Here is a 23,682-nt window from a genome sequence, read left to right as displayed (position 1 = left end):
TCTAGCCTCTTTAAATTCTGGTTCGCTTTCAGTGAATAATGACTATAACTTCATAACAAAACGTAAGTTAATACTTATTGAATACTAAGCTAAGGTGGTTGAAAGGTGACAGAACTTCCATATCAGTTCCCTGTTTAAACTCCTTTAGCTGTAGAAGATTTGTCCTTTACTGCCATAGGTTCTGAACTTCCCTCGGGATTGATATCTCTCTGAGTAATAACTACATGTAAGAGTTCTTCATGACCAAGGTCTGTCAGAATGGGATTATTTTAAAAAATATATAGATGTTGCTGAACTCCTATTTGGGCTTTCTGTGTGACAATTATGAAGTAGAATTAGAGTTTTATTTGATTGAGCACTGTGAGAAATCACGGAGGTCTGCTTTTCCGCCTTCCCTTTCCCCTGCATGGTGTCAGGGTCCCACTTTTCTGAGGATTGTTTCAGGTGGTATATATGTGACTCTACTTTGCCATCTAATTAAACACAGTACAGCATCCTCTCTGTTGACTAGAATTTGGGCTGTTTTAATGTGAACCCCAGAAGTGGTCTATTTATCAGCAAGTAATCTTTATTACTTTCATAATCCAGTTACCATTCCTACCACCTCACAAAATGTTAAAAGCAGAATTTCCACCTGATCATAACATGGCGAACTTTGATTAGATATAAATGGAAACCGAATCACAACATTGGTATGTATTTGTCTGTATTTGAAATGGCAGTTTAGTTCGGGTGGACCAAGGTGGGCTCTTGGGTTGGGCTTAGAAAAGATGGTGGTCCTGGAGTGGGAGAGTGTCTGTGATTTTTTTTTTTTTTTTTGGATGTTCGTTGGGCATATGTGCCAAGAGTGGGAGTTGCTCCTTCATTACCTTCACAGCTAATCCTGAGCTGGGCAGAAGGAAAGTGAAGCAGAGAACACAAGTAGACTAGAAGAAGCCCCTCCGAGTGAAAGTCGATGGACATGGGCTCTCCTCGCACTCGTCTCTGTCACTCACCAGTCTGGACAGTTTCACTTTTAACTTGAAATTTCCAATCAGTAAAATGAAAAGGTTGGGCTAAATGTCAGCGCAGGAATCTTTTCTGCTCCAGTATTCTGATTCCTCTCTGTTATATTAATTATTTGCTCAGGTCAGAACTTCTTATTCTGAATTTATTTAAAAAGTCAGAGTCAGTGAGCTTGTTTGGTAATTTCTTTTTTTCTTTTTTGGCTGCATTGGGTCTTTGTTGCTGTGCGCGGGCTTTCTCTAGTTGTGGCGAACGGGGGCTACTCTTCGTTGCGGTGCGCAGTCTTCTCATTGTGGTGGCTTCCTTCTCTTCTCGCGGAGCACGGGCTTTAGGTGCGCGGGCTTCAGTAGTTGTAGCACGCGAGCTCAGTAGTTGTGGCTTGTGGGCTCTAGAGCGCAGGCTCGGTCGTTGTGGCGCACAGGCTTAGTTGCTCCACGGCATGTGGGATCTTCCCGGACCAGGGATGGAACCCGCGTCTCCTGCATTGGCAGGCGGATTCTCAACCACTGTGCCACCAGGGAAGCCCTGTTTGGTAATTTTTAATGTCAGAGTGTACATTTGCCATTAAACTGCCATTATTATTGGGAAGAGAAATTTGAACTTGGTGGGATAGTTTTCATTGTATGGAAAAAAATGTAAGGATTTTATGGAAAAAGTTCTTTGCTGAAGTTGACCAATTTCATTTATAAGAAAAGTGAAGATAAAATTTTAAGTATAACTCATTATCTGGTGTTGAGAGGCCCTCTTGTTTGGCTAAATTTGTTTTCATGTTTTCAATATTGTAGATTCCTGACTCTCCAAAAGGGAAGTTATTTTCAGTCTAGGTGGTATATTCCTTTAGATGTGTGAGCTTTTAAATGAAAAAAATCCAATACACTAATGTATTTACAAATCCAAAGTGATGGTACCTACATTGCAGGGAGTAGTTGTTAATACGCTCTAAAACGTAGTTTAGTTTGTACTGATCATCACAAGTGCAGTCTTTAGAACTTTTCTTCATCTTTCGCTGAAAGGCATATCACTTGTCCCCATCTTTACCTTCCATCTAATTATCTTAAGGCACATGCTCTTGTAGGAAATCATCGTTCACAAAATAGTGATTGATCTTTTGATTGGAAGTTGAGAAGAGAAAATACTCCCATCTTGACTCCCCTCCCATCTCTGCTCACCTGGGAGCTGGCCTTCCATAGAGCAGCTGTGCAGGCTTAATACCCGTTGCCTTCCTTGCCCTGTGGCTAGGGGGGGTGGCCAACACTTGTTTCGCTTGCTCTGAGGCATAACAGACTGCAGTGCCTCTCTCTCCTTTGGAGACTCACTGTTTTAATTGTAGGTCTCCTAATTAAGATCTCTTTGTGCCTGCCCACATTCCACTAGTGTTGGCACAGAACTTCAGCTTCCTTCTAGCACTTAACTGAAGGCCTTCAATCCGGCCTTTTGTGAATATCTTGTCTCTTTCCATTCTTCCTCTGCCAAGGTGGAGAGCCCAGTGGCATAGACCTATGAGAAAGGGGGAAGCTTTGTGACTATCACTACTTTGGGAGGAATTTATTCTAGGATTGCTGGGATGGGACCTTCTTTTGTTTGCATACGTTATTTTCAGGAATTAAGAAAAGTTAAATTACTAATGAGTCTGACATGAGGTACCTACATTTTAGTCAGATTCTTAACCCTATAGGCACTAGTAGGAAGAAGGAAGCTAAAGAGTTTACTATTAAAAAGTGTTTGTTTGGGTCTTATCTAGATTGATTTAAAGCTTGATAAATAAAAGCTTATGGAGTAAATCACAGACTTCGGGGTTTTGTGGTTGCGAAGACAATCAATCAAATGAAATTACTGATTGTTCCTAAATTGTATCAGATTTTAAAGCATAGAGTTAACTTTGATATTTGAATTAACTTTTTTGATTAGAAAAGACTGCAGGAGGATCTAGAAATTATTGAGTTAATTAAGAAAACTCTTGTAGCCTCCAGTATTTCCTGAGAAGATCAAGAATTGGCTAGGTTTCTAGAGCAGTTTCAGAAGCAGGGAAAGTAATTTTTCTGGAAAATGTAGCTTCACTTTAGTTCGCGTTATGTTAGTGCTCAAAATACAGCATGTCCTTTAACGGATCTATATGTGCCATGCTAGAGGAAATGCAGTCTTTATTAAGAAGAAGGAATCTTGAGTCCTTCACCTGGACCCAGATGGTTTCATTGATCACATCAGTATGAGGCGGACAAAGGGCTACTTTTTTGTTGTTGTTATTGTCATTTCCTTGGTTGTGAAGAAGGCCTGAAAGAAGGAAGTTTATGGCATGCATGAAATAAAGCTGGAGGCCTGCGCTCTTATACCTGAGTGGGTGGTTTTATGGCCTAATTCTCTAATTGCTGGCATTTATGACAGTGTGGATGCAACTGGCCCTGTGGCTGAGGTGGATTATGTTGGGAATAGGGAGAGAAAAGGGGTCCTTTTGTTAGCCTTTTCATTTTCCCCCTCAATAACTTCTCTGAGAAAGCCCTGAGGAAATACAGAGACACTTGGACTGAGGGAATGGCATCCCATAAAATGGTTCTTTATGTTTTTAAAAAGGATGAGCTGCTTTTCTTGATCTATCCAAAGAAATCCATACCACCACTGTTAAATATTTCAATGAGCTTTGTACCTTGTCAGGTTACACACCAGGGGAAGCCAACCAGGAGGCTGGAGATGCTGCTAGGCGTTTGCTTTTAAAGACTAAGACATTTGAAAGAAGAATGCTGCTGTGTGACTTGCAGTTGTTTTGGATGATATAAATCCCCTTGTAGGATTCGTATGAAACTTCTTAGAGTTCAAACTTGGTTTAACTTTTTAGATTTTGAATGCAACTATTCTAATGAGTTTTAGTTTTAAGGAAACAAGGATATAAATGTAAGAGTTAGTTGGCAGTTTTCTGTGCAGTGTATGAAAATTCCCCTTTCTTTGAAATGAGTAGTTGTTTTTCTGTTGGACAAATAGACTAAAGGGATTTCCCCAGCTGTTTTACCTTTAATTATCGCTTCAGCAGTGCCTTGTGGGGCACCAGTGGGTAGGAGCTATTCAACTGCCATTTATTTCTGGAGTTGGAGTTTTTTCCATATATTTTATCTGTTTTCTTGCATTTCTGTGTTTTGGGTTTGGTTGGAATGTTTGGGTGTAGATGTTTTGATGTCTCTCATCATTGAGAGCTATGAAGCTTTCTAACATTCGAATTGTTTTAGAGAGATCCAACCCTTATGGTCCACGCTTTGCTGAAGCATCATTGTTTCATTCTCATTTTACAGCATCAAAGTAATTGTGGCTTTCTGTCTTGAATTAGGGGAGTAACATTACTTGTGAGGAGTGTTTTTGGAGAAATTTTTTTTCACTAAGCTCTCCTTTGTACTATCTCAGTTCTAAAAACTGGGGAGTAGTTAATCACACGTATCTGTAATAAATATCTACACCTAAAGGAATAAATATTTACACGTGCTTGTATTCAACTTCTGTCCATCCATGAGTATTGACTGATTTTTAGATCAAACACAAGCATACAACATTGTCCCTAGATTATTATTGCCTTTAATTATAAGCAGTAAAACCATGTGGATAACATCTCTTTAAGCTTAATGAGGAAATCCTTTTGTAATCTCTCCAGCAAGGATTTTTTATTTGTGCATATGTAAATACCTTTACAAAGGAAGGACAGAATCTCATTATGTAATCTGTAATAGTGTGAGATAGTACAGCACAGTAATTAAGAGTTTATTAAGACCATGGGCTCTGGGTTCAGACTGCCTGGGTTCAAATCTTGGCTCCACTATTTATTAGCTGAATGACCTTGAAAAACTTTCTTAACCTCTCTGTGCTTCAGTTTCTTCATTTGTAAATCAGTGGTAATTGTGCTTCATAAGATTATTGTGAGGCTTAATTGAAATTATGCATGCAAAGTACTTAGCACTTTGCCTGGTACAGAGGGATCCCTAATTATTATTAGGACTCAGTAGGACTCAGATTGTAAGGAGAGGAGTGCTTAATCTTTTTTTTTTTTTTTCCCCCACCGAGGTAACAGGTTTTTTTTACTTGGAGGTATACATATATATGTGTACACATATATACCTATTCGAGTGCTATAATCTTGACTTTAGAATGTTCTTGATTTTGGTATGGGTGTCAAGTTCATCAGTAAGCTAGGTGGAACCAAACTGAAGCCAGTCACACATCTTGGTAACAGTGGGTACCGTTGGTATCCAACTAGAATGTTATTAGCGATAAGGCATAAAAGGGAATAAAAAGAACAGGACAGTAAATAGGCAGGTAGGTAACCAAGGAAGGCAGTGCCTTCATGAGTTGCATAACTGTCAAGCCAAGACAGCTATATTGGGGTTGCTACCCTTGGTCCCTGTAACTAGTGTTCCTTATCTTTTTGAGTATGAGTACTTGGTGATTTCCTAAAACAACTCCGAGGTTCTTCAGGCTTCTTGGCCCCCAAGTTCAGATTCATTAGTCTATACTTGGTAGCTATTTGACATTTGTTCTCAAGTTTTAGCTTAGGGAGAGTGGAGAGTAAGTGTTGGTCTGTGGAGATCAATGCAGCTAACAATTTAATTACAGAAGAAATGCTAAGTTGTAGGTTGGAACTTAACTTGAGAAATAAAAATAACCACGAGCAGAATAGTCAAAAACAAGTTAAACTTCACCTAGTAGAGGATAATATGCTTAAGGAGGAAAAATATAGTTCTCTTTTATCTCACTTAAAAAAAAAAAGGGTTTGGGCTTCCCTGGTGGCGCAGTGGTTGGGAGTCCGCCTGCCGATGCAGGGGACGCGGGTTCGGGCCCCGGTCCGGAAGGATCCCGCGTGCCGCGGAGCGGCTGGGCCCGTGAGCCATGGCCGCTGAGCCTGCGCGTCCGGGGCCTGTGCTCCGCGGCAGGAGAGGCCGCGGCAGTGAGAGGCCCGCGTACTGCAAAAAAAAAAAAAAAAAAAAAAAGATTTGCTGAAATACTTAATACACTGCCTTTTACAGATGAAGAAACCGAGGTACAGACACGTTAAATAGGTTTCCTTAAGTCATATGGCTAGTAAGTGGCAGAGCTAGAATTCAAATCCAAATCTGTAACTATTCGAAGGCTTGTTCACGCTCTCTGCACTGTGGTACCTTCAGTCCCTTTCTCTTCTCAGCCCATCCAATAAATTTCTGAGGCTTGTCTGTGATACTATTGTATTGTTTCTTTAATGTGTCCCTGTTTTTCTGTTTTTACCATCCTACTTTAAATTTCCATTACCTTTGCATGGATTAAAACCATAAGCTCCTAACCGGTCTCACTGCCTTCCTTTTCACTGTATAGTGGTGCCAGTGGTTTTCTTAAATACAGATCTGATTCTGTCACTTTATTCCTAAAACCCTTTGACTACTCACTGAATGTAAAATAAGATTTAGAATTCCCAGCCCTTTATAATCTAGCTGGCCTACATTTCTACATTTTGAACATTATCTCCTGAACACACATTTTCACTTAAAGTGCTTCAACCATATTGAACTACCAGTCTATTAGATGTTCTCCACAGTCTGTGTGTACCTGCCTTTACACCTTTGCTAATGCCTTTCCTTTGCCTTAAAATGTTTCCCATCTTGACCTGCCTCTGACTTATTCATCTTTCATGGCTCAGTTCAGATCCCCAGATCCCAACTCTTCCGTGAAGCTTTCAAGATACCACTACTAGCTGAAATTCAACTTCTTTCCTGTTTTCTTACTGTACTTTACCTACCCTTAAAGAATTTACTCCAGAATACTTTGTGTTGTAAATACTTTTGATTGTGTCTGTCTTTCCCCCAATAGATTATGATTTCCTTAAGACACAGACCATTTCTGAGTCATCATTTGTGTTTTATATTGTTTACAGTGGTGACTTTTCATATAGAAGGTGATCAGTGAATGTTTGTTGAACTGAAAATTTGGTATACATACAACTTCTAGGAACATTTTGCAAGGACATATCGCATAAGCTATTATGTTGTTGAAGACTATTAGCAGGATAATTTTGAGTAATTTTGAAAAATAGTAAGCTAACTTAAGTACCGCAGAGGAAAGTCTTAAGAGCCATCAAAGGACATTTTTATAAAAGTACCGATTAGGGCTTTAAAAGTGATGTTGAGTGTTATAAAGCAGAAACTAACACACCATTGTAAAGCAATTATACTCTAATAAAGATGTTAAAAAAAAAAAAAGTGTTGAGGAATCCTGATGGGATGGCATCATCTTTTTTTTTTTGCGGTACGCGGGCCTCTCACTGTTTTGGCCTCTCCCGTTGCAGAGCACAGGCTCCGGACGCACAGGCTCAGCAGCCATGGCTCATGGGCCCAGCTGCTCCGCGGCATGTGGGATCTTCCCGGACCGGGGCACGAACCCGTGTCTCCTGCATTAGCAGGCAGACTCTCAACCACCGCGCCACCAGGGAAGCCCGGCATCATCTTTTATATAGATAATGCTGGCACTGATCACCCACTTACTTGAGTGTTGTTTCCACTTCTAGGTTCCTCAACTTAGAGGGGATGAGGGTACCTTGGAGAGGTTTCTGAGGAGACTCAAAAGATGATTATATGATTGGAAGTCAGACCTATGAGGAAAGGTTGGGAGAATGAAAAGTTAAGAGGCAACTTAATAACTCTTCAAAAAACATGAATGGATCCACTATTAGGAATGGTAACCAGCTGTTTTCCAGCTCTACTGATGCTAAAATAAGAGAAAAATAGGTTTAAATTGAAGCAAAGGGTAGTTGTGTAAGGAACTTGTTGCTAATGATGGTTTTCATTATAGTGATGGCGAAAAGATTACCGAAATAATTTTATGATCTTCTCTGGAGGTGAATTTTAAAGGACAGGAGTCCTGCCTATGTATGTGTAAAATGACTTCTCAAGCTACCTTCTCATTCTCTGAATCAATAAGTATATTTCTATTTAGATCCTAGAGGGCATGGATCATGTTTTATACTTTTTAATATTCCCCAAGGGGTCCTAGGGTCCCTAAGAAGTATTTGAATTGTCAGTTTATGGCAATAATTAACTTTCAGTAGTAAGCTCCAAAGAAATGTCTTTATGAAATGATTTTTTTGTGTGTGAAATGATTTTATAGTGGTTTTATAGGAGAATAAAAACTTAGAAAATGAGCTAAGAGGGAGCTAAGAGGGAAACCTTAAACATCAAGAGAAACCAGGGAAAGTAGTAGATGTGGTCTCAATATAGGAAACAAATAAATATTTGTAGCTTTTATGTCCATTTTCAGTTGTAGTCTAAAGAGCTGTGCTTCAGAATATCCCTTGTTAAGGGTATCACTGCTTGTGGATGCATTATAACAAGTGCTTTGTAAATCCTTTCCAGTCTAATAAGTTGGCTTCATGTGAATGAGGATTATAAAGGCCTCTGACCCTTGGCTTTTGAGGCCATGAGGAGGGCTTACATTACTTAGAATGAAACCTTTTTAGATATGTTGGGTTGCGAAAAGCATTTCCGGTACAGTCAGAATGAAAACTGTGAATTGGGATTATTCATATAGATTACCAAAAGTCTGGGCAGAGCTGATATTAACACCAGCTCATTTTCCTACTAGCTCTTAGTCGCAAAACCTTGAGTGGGTTATTGAAGCTTTAGGACTTTGGAATTTAGTACTGGAATTGTGTATAATTTCCTTCTTGTAGATAAATGGATACTAGGCTTATTTAAGGTTATTTGGCTTTAAATATTAAAAATATAATGAATATTTTCTAAGTTTCGTATAGTAAATGCTGTCTACTGTTAACCAGATCATCTCATAAAATGACTGGAGTTCAAAGGTGAAGCTGGATTGTTGCAGGGATTCTGCAAGTGGTGGCAAAGTGAAGGGCAGCTTGATTCCCTAATTGTAAAATTGGTGTCATTTGAGAAACTGGGAATTGGAAATATAAGGGAGGCATACTTTTCCCGTAACTTTTTTTTTTTTAATTTTTATTTATTTTCTTTATTTATTTTTGGCTGCATTGGGTCTTTGTTGCTGTGCGCGGGCTTTCTCTACTTGCAGTGAGCCGGGCTACGCTTCATTGCGGTGCAGCGGGCTTCTCCTTGCAGTGGCTTCTCTTGTTGCAGAGCACAGGCTCTAGGCGCCTGGGCTTCAGTAGTTGTGGCTCGCAGGCTCAGTAGTTGTGGTGCACAGGCTTAGTTGCTCCGCGACATGTGGGATCTTCCTGGGCCAGGGCTCGAACCCGTGTCCCCTGCATTGGCAGTTGGATTCTTTTTTTAAAAAAAAATAATAATAAATAAATAAATTTATTTATTTATTTATTGGCTGAGTAGGGTCTTTGTTGCTGCGCGCAGGCTTTCTCTAGTTGTGGCGAGCAGGGGCTGAGTGGGGGCTACTGTTCATTGCAGTGCGCGGGCTTCTCATTGCGTTGGCTTCTCTTGTTGTGGAGTACGGGCTCTAGGAGCGCGGGTTTCAGTAGTTGCAGCATGCAGGCTCAGTAGTTGTGGCTCACGGGCTCTAGAGCACAGGCTCAGTAGTTGTGGCACATGGGCTTAGTTGCTCCGCGGCATGTGGGATCTTCCTGGACCAGGGATCGAACCCGTGTCCCCTGCTTTGGCAGGCGGATACTTAACCACTGTGCCACCAGGGAAGCCCTGGCAGGTGGATTCTTAACCACTGCGCCACCAGGGAAGCCCCTTTTCCCGTAACTTTCAATTGCTCCTCATACAAGTAGAAATTCAGAAAACAAAAGATTATAAAACGGCAAAGAATAATTCTCATGATTCTTTTTTTTTTTTTTTTCGGTACGCGGGCCTCCCACCGCCGCAGCCTCCCCCGTTGTGGGGCGCAGGCTCCGGACACGCAGGCCCAGCGGCCACGGTCCACGGGCCCAGCCGCTCCGCGGCACGCAGCATCCCCCCGGACTGGGGCACGAACCCACGTCCCCCGCATCGGCAGGCAGACTCCCAACCACCGCGCCACCAGAGAAGCCCTCTCCTGATTCTTTATTCTACTTGAGAGATTCCAGTGTTGACTAATAAAATACCAGGGACTTTTTTTTTTAAGTAAGTTAATGCCACCTAATGTGTGCTTCTCAGAATGTGGTGATGAAACTTCCAAATATGATGTAGTAGTCAGAAGAGTCAGTTGGTTTTTTAAGTTAGTAAGAACACAACTTCCCAACTCATATATTGTACATTAATTCCTCAAAAATGTTAGGTCAAAATTGTGTTGGCTGACTTAGTAGCTTTGTTGTTTTGCCAAAGGGATTATTTACTTTTGTCATGTAACTTCACTTTGCTCCTTCAGAAAACTGGCTTTTTGGAGAGATAACTCTTTTTACCTTTAGAGGAAAGAAAGTTGTGAATTTCTCAATGTTACTTTAGTTGCTGTTGATCATTCGACAGCCCAGAAGGAAAGATGCAACCTGACTTTTGCAGCAAGATCAGAACAAGCTGGAAGAAAGAACTACAAATTTTATAATAGAAACTTGTAGTTGAATGAACATATAGCTCAAAATGAAGTTAACTGCTGAAAGTTGGCATATGGAGGACCAAAACCTCTTGTAATAAAGAGAACCATCTCTGAAAACAGTGTTGGTGTTTGTTTAATTTTTCCAGCCTATTCAAGTGGATCTGGTCATTTTGTGGTACTTTCCTGTTAAACAGAGATGAATAAACCCTGTCATTGTGCTGATTAATTTAATTTCTACAGTATATAAGTGGGCTTATTTCTTTTGCTTCAGCAAGTAGATAAACCAGTTCAGACTTGGAACCTAGGAGTTTGGAAGTCCTGATTTTTGTTTGTTTGTTTGTTTTTTAAGGTCGTGTGAAGTGATTTGGGGCATTGCCAAGAATCTGTATAGCTTACTATCTGATGTAGTGCATTCATTTTGCCTTTTTTTTTTAAGACAATGAGCTTCTTTTTGTCGACCTCTTTTTCCGGAGCAGGATGGGTGGAGTTCACCTGTCTCATTTGTTTAGCTGTTTTGAGCATCTTTGCTTCTTGCTCTTGTTGATAATGGAGTGAGGATGAGGAACTACTTCTTTCTTTAATTACAAAGTGGGTATCATTTGTATTTCTTAGGTGAGAGTTGCTAGGTAGAATTGAATTAAATATTTGAAAACAATTTCATTCTTGTGTGGGTGAAAATTTTACCAACTATTGTTATTGAAGAACATTGTGTTACTGTCTTTGCACTCTTTAATCCTAGGTGGCTTTGGGGGTTAACATTTCTCAGTATCAGGCAGAGATCATATTTAAAACAGTGTAAATCTCTTCCTATCTGTTTTGCATTCAAACAGCCACAGTTCTCTTTGAGGCACCAGTAGCCAGAGAGAATCTGGCCTTGGCCCTGTCCCTGCCATTCTGTTGACAAGAGACTATGATGTCAGTTCAGTAACTGTGTACATTTCTAGACTGCTTGGATTTCAGAAACCATCTTGGCTTAAGAAGTTTGTCTCCTGATATCTGTGTAATTGACTATGCTTGAGTATTTTATTCTTTTCCCTTCTTATAAATTCAAAAACACCATTGTTAAATTCACTTTTTGGAAATGATTTACAGGTGTCACTATCTTTTTTTCTTTTACAAATGGTGAAAAACTGCTTGCAAAGAGGCTCATCTTCCTCCTAAATGGCATTCATAAACATAGCACTCTACAGAGTAAGAAACGGTGACTGGAAATCTAATCTGTTTTTCAAAGAACATCTTTTATGTACCAGGCAGATGACCAAGTATTGGGGCATTAGCATTGAACAGGTCCCTTCCCCCCTTCCCTCATGGAACTTACTGTCTGATTTCTCTTTACTGAGCTCGGCTTAAAATATAGCATGAATATAAATACTAAAATTATAATACCTTGCAAGATACTTTGGAAGTTGGTAATTTGAAGGCCAAAGAAAGCTCTCAAAACTAATATTAACAGAACTGTTCTTGGGAGCAATTCAAATAGTAGTCTTCATTTACTGATTTACTGATTCTTGAGAGTCAGTTATACCAGGTGTAATATGTGAATCAAGATATGAATCAAGATATTTAAAGTACGCCCAGGGTATTTTTTTTTTTTTTTTTGCGGTACGCGGGCCTCTCACGGTTGTGGCCTCTCCCGTTGCGGAGCACAGGCTCTGGATGCGCAGGCTCAGCGGCCATGGCTCACGGGCCCAGCCGCTCCGCGGCATGTGGGATCTTCCCGGACCGGGGCCCGAACCCGCGTCCCCTGCATTGGCAGGCGGACTCTCAAGCACTGCGCCACCAGGGAAGCCCACTCCCAGGGTATTTAATAGCTTTCCCCTTCCTGTTAAAAGGGAACTTAAGCACTAGCACATCCTTTACTGCCTTCTACAACTGAAGAAGTGCCACTCTCCACTTGTACTCTGGATTCCATCCCCTCTCATCTACTCAGGGTCATTCCTGCAGTTATTCCCCCTCTCTCCTGCATCACCAGTTTCTCTCTCATCAACATATAAAACTGTCTTAATATAATCCTTGTTTTAAAAAACCCTTGACCCCAGGTCCTCCCCCAGCTACTACCCAATTTTCTGCTCCCTTTCACAACAGAACTCCTTGAAAGTGCAGTATGTAATTGCAGGTGCCACTTTCTCACCTCTCAGCCACTCCTCAACCCCTGCAATTGGGCTTTTATCCCCATGACTCTAGGAAATTGCTCTTATCAAAATCCTCAAGGGCCTCTCTCTTGCCAGATTGAATAGATAATTCTCAGTCCTCCTCCTGTTCAACCTTTGGGCAGCATTTGAACCAGGTGACCACTCCCTTCTTGAAACACTCTTTTCTTGGATTCTGTAACACTACACTCATCTGCTTTTTTCTTAACTCATTGGTTATTAATGTTCAGTATTCTGTATGGCTTCCTTCCTCTGCTTAACTCCCCTGAATGCTGGCGTCACCTAAGAGTCTGCCTTTGGCCACCTTCTCTATCTGTGCACTTGTCCTCGGTGACCTCATCCAGGCCTCCTCTGTATGCTGAGGACTCCTAAATCTTTGTCTCTAAACCTTGACTACTTCTTTGAGTCCCAGGCTTGTATTTCCAGCTGCCTATTTGACGTTCCATTTGCGTAATAATAATAAGCATGTTGAGTGTTTATCGAGTGTTGTGGGTCAGGCAGTATTCTCAGTGCTTCTCATGTATCATCTCACCTAATCTTGCCCACCTGCTGAGGTAGCCACTGCTATTCCCAGACAAGGAAACAGATATGCATTGAAGCACTTGGATATTTAGTAGGTATCTTACACTTCCCATGTCCAGAAAGTCTTGATTTTCTCCTTTCTCCTTGTTTCAGAATGACTCTGCCCTTTACCCAATAGCTCAGGCCTAAAATTTGAGAGTTATCCTTGATTTCTCTCTATATTCACATTCCAAATAACCCATCAGCAAATTCTGTCTGTACTACCTCCAGAATACCTTAAATCCAACTTCCTCTTATTAATTCTCCTACCAAAACTCCACACTTGCCCATTATAATCTTTTGGTTGGACTATTCCCTTATCTCCCTGCTTGTGTTCTTACCTCAGTGAAGTTTGTTCTTCACAGAGCAACTGTAGATTCCATGTGTAAATCAGTCAGATCTTACCATTCCCTCACTTTAAACATGTTGGTATCTCTCCCGCATCTCCCTTCTCCCCACTGCTTGGATAAATCCAGATTTCTTACCCTATCTGGCAAAGCCGTACATGATCTGGCCTCTGGTCAGGTCTGCTTCTTCCAGCACCACCTCTTCTCATCTCACTCATTCTGCTGCACGGCCACACTGGCCTTTTGGTCTGTCATACATGCCATGCTCGTTGCTGTCTCTGGGCCTTTGCACTTACTATCTAGCTAGAATACTATGCCACCTAGATCTTTATATGTCTGTCTTTTTCTCATCATTTAGGTCTAAATCTGGGTTCAGCCACTTTTTTCTGCAAAGGGCCAGATGGTCTCTGTCGCAACGACTCCCCCCTGCTGTTGTGGTCCAGGAGCAGCCATAGACAATACAGAAATGATGACACATGGGGCTGTGTGCCAATAAAACTTTATTTATGCACACTGAAATTTGAATTTCTTATAACTTTCATGTGCATAAAATATTCTTCTTTGGATTTTTTTAACCATTTAAAAATGTTAAAAACCATTCTTAGTTCATGGACTGAACAAACCAGGTGGCAGTCCAGATTTGGCCTGTGGCCCACAGTTTGCCAAGGTCAGAAGCCTTTTCTGACCACCCTAGTGAAAACAGCCCTCACAGGTAACCCCCATCAATCCTTCACGCCCTCATTGCGTTCTTTATTTGTTACATGGTTATTTTCTCATGGGGCAGGAATTCTGTCAGTTCTTCACCTGTGTAGTCTAAAACAGTGCCTGGCAACACTCAGTAAATACTTGCTGGAGTGATTGAATGCCAGTCCCATTTGAATTTTGACTGTAGGCTGCTATCTGCTCTCCAGTTATTCAGTCTCTTTCCTACTCTAATTTCATATGTATGTATCTAGAATAAACTTCAAACTTCAGAGTTATGCCTTGTCTACATTCGAGACCCAAAGGTAGCTCCTGCTGTGTATTGGATGAGCTTTGACCATACCATCCTAGAATTAACAAGGTTCTGATACTTTATTTGTCTTCCATCTTGGCCCTGCTGTGGCTACCCCTTTCCAACCAAATCAATTTTTATCAATTTTTGCATCTGATTTCCCACTTCTCCCCATTACCCCCTCCCATTTATTCTTTTTTTTAAAAAATATTGATCGATTGATTGATTGATTGATTGATTTGGTTGCACCGGGTCTTAGTTGTGGCACTGGGGATCTTTGTTGCAGCATGTGGGATCTCTGTGGGGATCTTCAGTTGTGGCATGCGGGATCTAATTCCCTGACCAGGGATCAAACCTGGGCCCCCTACACTGGGAGCGTGGAGTCTTAACCGCTGGACCACCAGGGAAGTTCCCCCCCCCATTTATTCTTTTTTTTTTTTTAATTCTTTTTTTTTTAAATAAATAAATTATTTATTTATTTTGGCTGCGTTGGGTCTTCGTTGCTGCACGCGGGTTTTCTCTAGTTGCGGTGAGCGGGGCTACTCTTTGTTGCAGTGTGGTGGCTTCTCTAGTTGCGGAGCATGGGCTCTAGGCACGCGGGCTTCAGTAGTTGTGGCATGTGGGCTCAGTAGTTTTGGCTCGCGGGCTCTAGAGCACAGGCTCAGTAGTTGTGGTGCATGGGCTTAGTTGCTCCGCGGCATGTGGGATCTTCCCAGACCAGGGCTCGAACCTGTGTCCCCTGCACTGGCAGGCGGATTCTTAACCACCGCGCCACCAGGGAAGCCCTCCCATTTATTCTTAATCAGCCATTGTCCATGATTTATTTCCTTTAGAGCTACGGTCTAAAAAACTTTTGTAGGTTGTGAGCTGCTTTTTTTCTTTGAGAATCTGAAGAAATCTGTGTCTCTCGTCTGGCAGATGCCCATATAAACAGAGTTTTGCCTGTGATTTCAGCAAACTCTCTAAGCTTAACTCCTGCCTATCAACTTGCCTGCAACTAAATGCACGCTTAGCCCCTTTTCTGATAGAGAGCTCCCTTCCGTTGCACTTTGTCTTCATTCTCTTTCAGTGCCAACCCCTCCTCCCCATCCCTTTCCCATTTATTAGCGATTTGCTGTTGAGAATTTTCAGTCTCTTCCTGGCTGCTGTGTTCTCTTTCAGCATGTAAACACATTCAACTCAAAAAGTAGTCCTGGGGCTTCCCTGGTGGCGCAGTGGTTGAGAGTCCACCTGCCGATGCAGGGTACACGGGTTCGTGCCCCGGTCCGGGAGGATCCCACATGCCGCGGAGCGGCTGGGCCTGTGAGCCACGGCCGCTGAGCCTGCGCGTCCGGAGCCTGTGCTCCGCAATGGGAGAAGCCACAACAGTGAGAGGCCCGCGTACCGCAAAAAAAAAAAAAAAAAAAAAAAAAAGTCCTGGACTTCCCTGGCTGTCCAGTGGTTAAGACTCCACACTGTGGGGAAACTAAGATCCCACATGCTGTGCGGTGCGGCCAATAAACAAACAAACAAACAAATAAGTAATCCCCCCAGGCAAATCTTTTCTTACGTTGTGCCCATCGTGTCCTTTCCCATGTAATTGAGCTTTTCCAAAAAAGTGGTCAATACTGACTTCCATTTTTGTCACTTTTTAATCACACCTTGACCCACTGCGCTTTGGTTCCTCCTGCCTCTAACCCTGCCTTGAAGTTGCCCTTGGTAAGGTCATAGGTGACCTCCCAGTTTTGATATCCTCTGTACAAAATCCTTTTGTATCCCTCCCCAACTTGGCCATCTCTTGATGCGTATTCTTCCCTTGACTGTTCTGTACTTAGATACATGATCTGTCTCCTTGGCCATTCCATCTCTATCTCCCCCCTTAGCGTCCCTTTCCCCTGTACGTGAAGTGTGGGTATTCCCTGGGGATCTGCCGTGTATCCTCTTTTTCTCTGTATTCTCTCCCTGGGTGACTGTTTATATACACAGTTTCAGCATTCATAAATTCATTGAATCAGATGCGTTTTCTCCAGATCATTGTATCTTACAACTTGGACAGACATTTCAGATTCATGCGTCTAAACTGATTTCCCTCCTGCTCCTAGAAACCTCTCTTCTTTCTTTTTTCCCAGTCTTATAAATATATCACCATAAACCTAATCAACCTAAGCCCAACACCTGCAAGTCTTTACTGATTCTTTCCATCCCCTGAACCCTTTATATTGAAACCTTGTTCATTTTGCCTCCTAACTGTCTATGGAATCTGCCCTTTTCCTTAATCCCCATTGCCACTGCAGTCATTTTATAGCTGTTCTTACTGCCTCTGGTTTTAAAGGCAGTCTCTACTTCCCCACTGCTGTCATAGTGATCTTTTGAAAATACAAATCTAATCATGCTTCTCTCCTGCCCGAAAGTGTTACTGATGAGCTGTAGCCCTCAGGATGAGGCCCACACTTCCTTGAAGATAAACTTCAAACTCAGAAAGGCATTTAAGGCCTTTCATGATCTGCCTCTGCCTTTTTTCCTCCTAAATATCTTATGCTCCTTTCCCACATCAGCTAGGGCCTCAGCCCTACTGAACTGTCTGTAATTTCACTCCATGCCATGCTCTTTTGTATCTCTGTGCCTTTGTATGTGTTATTCTCTCTGCCTGAAATATCTCCCTTCAACCCTAATTTACCATCCTTTAGAAGTTTGAGTAAGCTTTCACCCTTTCTGCAGTGGCTTTCCTGACTCTTTCTCCTTGACTGGGTTAGTCACCTTTCTGCTGTGCTTCCATATTCATTTCTCTGGCATGTGTATTCCTCTGGCATAGCAGGAAACACACTGCATTCCATTAGTTTTTGTGTTTTTTTTTAAATTAATTAATTTATTTACTTTTGGCTGTGTTGGGTCTTCGTTGCTGTGCCAGGGCTTTCTCTAGTTGCTGCGAGCAGAGGCTACTCTTGGTTGCAGTGTGTGGGCTTCTCATTGCCAGGCTTCTCTTGTTGCGGAGCACGGGTTCTAGGCGTGCTGGCTTCAGTAGTTGTGGCACGTGGGCTCAGTAGTTGTGGTGCACAGGCTTAGTTGCTCCGTAGCACATGGGATCTTCCTGGACCAGGGCTCAAATCCATGTCCCCTGCACTGGCAGGCGGATTCTTAACCACTGCCACCAGGGAAGACCCCTCCCTATGAATTCTTAAAAGAAGAATCTTATTGTCTAATTCTTTTGAGTGCACCAGTATTTTATGCTACTGTGCTATTACCACGTAATGTTTTTTAAACAGTGTACTGCATTTCCTTTATTTTCATTTTACAAACATTTATTACTCTAAATTTGTGCCAGATACTAAAATACAACAATGAATAAGTAAACTTTCCCTGTCTTTAAAGAGTGAGTGCTCTAGAGAAGGAGACAAACTTGTAAACACATTCTTTATCCATTATGCTAATTAAGTACTGGTGATTATGTATGTCTTTAAAATGCAGCGCTAAGACCTTGGTATTTTATTTTTTAAATTTATTTATCTTTTTGGCCACACTGCCCAGCTTGTGGGATCTTAGTTCCCCAACCAGAGATCAAATGCAGGCCCTTAGCAGTGAAAGCACAGAGTCCTAACCACTGAACCACCAGGGAATTCCCAAGCCCTTGTTATTTTAGAGCTTGTAGCGATAGACACTCAGAGAAATGTGCCAGCAGCAGTGTAGCTAACTGGAATAAATTCCCAAAGGAGAAGTGTTACTCTTCTTTAACTAGAGCTACTGAGATGCACAATATGCCTCCTTGACGTTTCTTCGTCTTCTTTAGTTGTTCTTAGTAATTTTCTTAGTTCTGTGGCCTCCTCATATGATGGAACCATATATGATGATACCAAAAATTATAAGCCTTCAAAACAAAGAATTTCAAACAATTACGTATCGGGTGCTTTTGATACTGTCTATGGTTTTTGATGTTATTTTCAGTTGATTCATCAATAAACCTCTGTAGGTGAAGAAATTTGATTTTTTTTTTTTTAACTCTAAAGACTAACCATTTTGGAGACAGAAGAATGCTAAGGTACTTACCATCTAATTCAGTGCTCTGAAGTGCAGAGTCTCTTGCTAGAAAAGAAAGAAGGTTATGAGAGGTTATCCTAGGCCTTATTCATCAAAGGCCAGGTGTGGCCAAGCTTGTTTAATAGAAGAGTTTTCAAAATAGCTTTGGAACCTCCACATTAGATTGGGAGGTGAAGAACTCCAGGTGAATGGTTTCTGCTCTGACTAAATTGGGAAGAACTTACGGGAGGAGCTAAAATCTATTTTAGTTGGGGGTAGGAAGGAAAAGGCATTGACTTTCTCAGTGGCAAGTTTATCAGATCACTGGTATTACTAGGAACTGTGTCGCATCTAATCACTGCAGATGATTTAGGTCTCGATTACTTAAACTCTCTCAGATTTCTAATGCTGGAGTGGTGCCTAGTACAATACTGAGGCATGGAGATAGACATTGCCATCCTTTGGAAGAATTTTGAGATTTGTTGACTATTTCTCCATGAACCTAATACAAATACAAGTGGAAGAATGAACTATTCCAAGATTTAAGCCAGTTTTTTATTCCAGAATATGAATTACGTAGTAATTTATCCTTCACCGACTTTTTTTTTTTTTTTTTTTTTGCGGTACACGGGCCTCTCACTGTTGTGGCCTTTCCCGTTGCGGAACACAGGCTCCGGACGCGCAGGCTGAGTGGCCATGGCTCGCGGGCCCAGCCGCTCCGCGGCATGTGGGATCTTCCCGGACCGGGGCACGAACCCGTGTCCCCTGCATCGGCAGGCGGACGCTCAACCACTGCGCCACCAGGGAAGCCCTCCTTCACCGACTTTTTAAGGGATTTTGGCTTTCTAAAGGAAGGCTGAGATTGTGCACCTGCCTGTCTGCTTTAGCTACTTCTTGGGAGCAGGATCATGTCTTACTACTTACCTTTGCATTGGGAACAGATAGCATATAAATGGTTTTTGAATGAATGGACAAGTAAAAGAAATAGTGTTTTGTTTGCAGAGTTGTCCTAGCAGTACATAATTCCTTGAAATACAGAACTTCATGTATTTTTCTAAAATACCTTCGTCATTACATTTTATCTGTAAACATCATTGTCTGTAATACTTTGGGTTCACTTAGATTCACTTGTGGAAAACATATTCCTGTTGCTTCATCACAAATATAATAGCCACTAAAGGATTAAAATTCTGCCATTAAAATAAAAATCAAATGTTAAGATATTTATGGGTAACGTAGAATTTGCTAGTAAACGTATGTTTGGAAGTTCTCAAATAACCCCTAGAGGTAGGGGTAGGGATAATAAAGAAATTCCACACATGTATTATTTTAGAATTAGCTTTCACTTGGGAAACAACATTAGCTTCATTGCATTCCTAATCTCCGGAAGCTAAATATGGTCCAACAGTATTTTATGGTGCTCAACTCGGCAAGGATATTTTTCTATCTTTGGAGGTAAGAAAAGGGTAAAATCTTGACGATCTAGTGACATCATTATCCAGAAGGAATAGGTTTGTTGCCTCTTGCCTATAGTTTGTCTTGGAGTGCTGTGCTCATCAGAGGAAGCCAGAGTGAAAGGAAAAGTATGGATGGCTGTTTGGGCCCAGTTTCCAGGAATACTTCATCCTGTGTAGCGTGGGGTCTTCTGTTTCCTCTCTTCACGAGTGTCCAGGCTTATGATGCCATAGTGCCAAACATGGATTTAATTGCAGCTTCTCTTGTTACCTTTTTTTGTAGACATTTTGACTTAGTCTTTTGATTTCTACGCAAGCCTAAATCCCTGGGAAGCTAAACACTGTTACCTTGTTTACTGCATCTTCCAGGAACCCCGTGTGTTTAAAGGGGGTGATGAGAGCGACAGGAGAGGCAAAAAGGACTTCATTTGTAGCGCCTTCTTGCAGCATTTTTTCCCCCAGTGCTTTCTCAGCTTGGTTTTCCTTAGATTTTGGGGGACTTTTAAGTGGAATTGGAAGTTCAGAGTTAGCTGACGAGAACTCTTTAACATAACAATGATGGCTTTTGTTTTTGGCTAAACTGTCTGGATTGTTTAAACAATGGGTGCTTATTTTTTTAAGCATGCTTCGAGAAGTCAGTCTATATTTGAAGTGAAAAGAAAGCTCTTGGGTGGGAGTCAAGTCATTCTTTTCTTATTCCAACTACAAGACCACGAAGAAAGAGTTAATGCCTTCTGTCATTTTGGAAAGTACTTGGAAACTTTAAACATTGGCAGAGTTAGTTAAATTACTGCTTGACAGCTCAGTAGTACTCTTTTGGAGCACACTGAATTAGGGTTGTACAGCTACATATTGTGAAAGTTAGAAATATAGAAAAGTGACTCACTAAGGTTGCTGATAATAAACATAGCAATGTGGATCTCTTATGTTTCTTTTAAAGATTAAACATTTTTCATTACTTCAGCTGTTGGTTACTTTACCTGTTGGCTATTGTATGTATAGTTGCTAGAACTCTCTCATTGCAACACTTGGAGCATAGAACTTATGCATTTAGCAATGTAGTCCCCTGGCAAGCGTTAGGAAATCCTCAGATGTCTTTGTGAAATGCATAGATTAGCAGTTGTTCCATAAGGATAATGCAGGGAAAGAATGAATTAAATCAGAAACTTTAAGGATTTGAAAATGGGTGTCATGTTACTTTAATAGTAGCTGAAAGAATAGGGTATTTTGTACTCTGGGTGACTTATTGGATTCCTTTACATATTTATTTATAGTTTTAGATTGTAGCCATTATGGTAGGAAGTTATTTGCAAATAACTGTATGATCTTGGGCAAGTCATTTGGCCCTTCAGAACTTCAGCTTCTAAAACCACATCAATAATAAGAACTACAATATGGATACCACATTATAGTTTTATGAATGATTTTACATAAATTACATAACTTACATAAATTATTCCATTTATTCCTTAAAACGCTCCAATAAATAAAAGAATTGAGACCTCAGACAAGCCCTTCCCTCTCTTCAGTGGTGGCGCGTGCCGACAAACGAGAGGATGAAGTGGCCCCCTCTACAATTGGGGGGCTTTAACTGTTGGAACTTAGTTTGGGGATTATCAGTATAAATTGGAGGTACAAGAAAATCTGTCTATAATTCCTTATTTTGTTCTTATTTTATGTGGATTTTGTTTCTGACATCTGAAATTCTTATCTCTTTGTAGAAAACTCTTAGCTTCTTGAATCGGTGAATTTCTATTAATCAGGTTGTTTAAATAGACCATATTTCTTGACAATTTGTTCAAAATCGTTTAAATCCTTAGTATTTTCTCAAAAGGCAGGTTAAAAGTTAGAGGTAAAGAGAAGTTTTTGCCTTTTCTCAGTATGACTGAAAATAAGATGGTTCCTTCAGTTATTCTTGGATGCATTCTTGAATTGGTGTAGTCAATTCATCATCCCTTTCACAAATGCTGCTGCCCACCATTAAGTCTCTTATCACAGGGCATTTAAAAATGATGCCATAAAATGCATGTTGAGAATCTCTGGATCTCAAATGTATAGAAATCACATCTAAATGTCAGTTCCTGAGTTAAGGAACTGACGATAATGGCAATTTCAGTCTCTATTAATATTTAGTAGACAAGAGATTATGATATTGTAGATTATTCCTTATGTGTCTGTAGACTTAACTACCTGTTGAAAAGGTATTTGTTTTATTGGGGCTGTATATTTCTGCCATTGTACTGATTTGCTTACTTGAATTAAAGTCATTCTTTAATTGTTTTGGGCTGTATCTATAGTTTGAAATTTAGGACTGTCCCCTATGTACTGTGCACCAAAGGTGACTTATCAATGCATTGTTCAATTACTACACAGCTCCTATTGTCTGTAATGAAGCCATATGGCTGGGTCCATTTATTTCAGTATTAAGTTATTTTATAATAATATCCATATGAATGATGATGAGTAATACATAGAGGCTAAATTTTCCAAATTCATTTGTGTCTCCTCTGGGCATTTCTCTGGGATATGTTCAGATTCATGTTTTTTTTGTTGTCTTTTTCCTGATTTTAAAATAATTTTCCTTTGTTATAGGATGAGCAGTTCTTAGGTTTTGGCTCAGATGAAGAAGTCAGAGTACGAAGTCCCACAAGGTCTCCTTCAGGTATGGCCAGTTAAATGCATGGCATCTTTACGTTTTGTTTGTTAAGAGACTGGTGACTTCCCCTTGCCTTCTCTGCATGTAAAGGGTGGTCTTAAATACTGGGGTTTTTTGGGTGCCTCCTTCCCTTTCCCTCACACTAAGTAGGAAATGGCTTATGAGCTAGACCTCTTTAAGGGACCTCTCTCTGTCAGGCCGCTTTTGGTTTATCCTTGATAATGCTTCTCTATGGGAACCACCAGAGGCATGGGGGCTGGATTTCCATGGAATGCTTGCAAAACCTGGTAGGCAAATTGAAGGTTACCTACTGAGAGCAGCATCCTCACATTTACACATTTTGAACTGTGTGGCAGTAAATATGACTTTGGAAATAATTTGGCCATTGTTTTTTACAGATGAAATTTGGTCTACTATTGTCAAAGAACTAAAAACAAAATGTTGGCACTGTATGAAACTATTTTATCTGATCCTTGAAAAACTGTTAAAATAAAGAAAATAAAAACGACATGGGTATTTCCATTTATTAGCAATATTTGTCATTGTTCTCAATAAGAATATATCTAGAATGTCTTGAAATTCTAGACTTAACAGCAGTTTCCTGCAAGATGATCCTCAGTGGAAATAACATTTAATGGCTTGCAGAATTGTTCTGTATAGGAGAGGGCTATAGATCTTTTGATGAAAAAAACATTCCCCATCTGCGCTGCCATTCTGACTTCTTGTATGGTTGTCTTTGATTTTATGTGCATAGACAGTCTAGTTAAATATGATGTTGTTAGCTGTGCTTTTGGTCCTTGACATAGTTTGTGATGTTTGTTAGCATTTGCATTTCATTTGAGTCATCATATATTATATAGTAATCTAACTCAAACACATAAGTTGACAATTTTTCCTTTCCCAAGTGGTGGTGGTATTGCCATTCTAGCTGAGAGGACTTAGCCAGTAGTATTCCAGTATCTGTGCCATTTAGACAGTAGCAATATTCTCTTTAAGATGTGATGAAATCTTAAAACTTCGTATCAGGTGATGTTAGAGATTGTCTGGTCTAACCCTTCATTTATAGATAATAAAATGAGGCCCAGAA

At 40.7% G+C, this 23,682-nt stretch overlaps 1 protein-coding gene across 8 annotated transcripts in view; it reads left to right on the top strand.

Annotated features, from left to right (window-relative positions):
• KMT2A (lysine methyltransferase 2A) overlaps window positions 1-23,682 on the top strand; it is a 76,231-nt gene that overhangs the window by 3,689 nt on the left and 48,860 nt on the right. For all 8 annotated transcript variants that reach the window (XM_060017872.1, XM_060017870.1, XM_060017869.1 and 5 more), the window contains one exon: window positions 22,532-22,601. In XM_060017872.1, the coding sequence (XP_059873855.1) occupies window positions 22,532-22,601 (70 nt within the window). The remainder of the gene's footprint in view (window positions 1-22,531; window positions 22,602-23,682) is intronic.

Source organism: Delphinus delphis, chromosome 8, assembly GCF_949987515.2.
Source record: "Delphinus delphis chromosome 8, mDelDel1.2, whole genome shotgun sequence".
Lineage (NCBI taxonomy): Eukaryota > Metazoa > Chordata > Mammalia > Artiodactyla > Delphinidae > Delphinus > Delphinus delphis.
The sequence above is the reverse complement of the archived record's forward strand: the minus strand, read 5'-3'. Positions and strand labels throughout refer to the sequence as shown.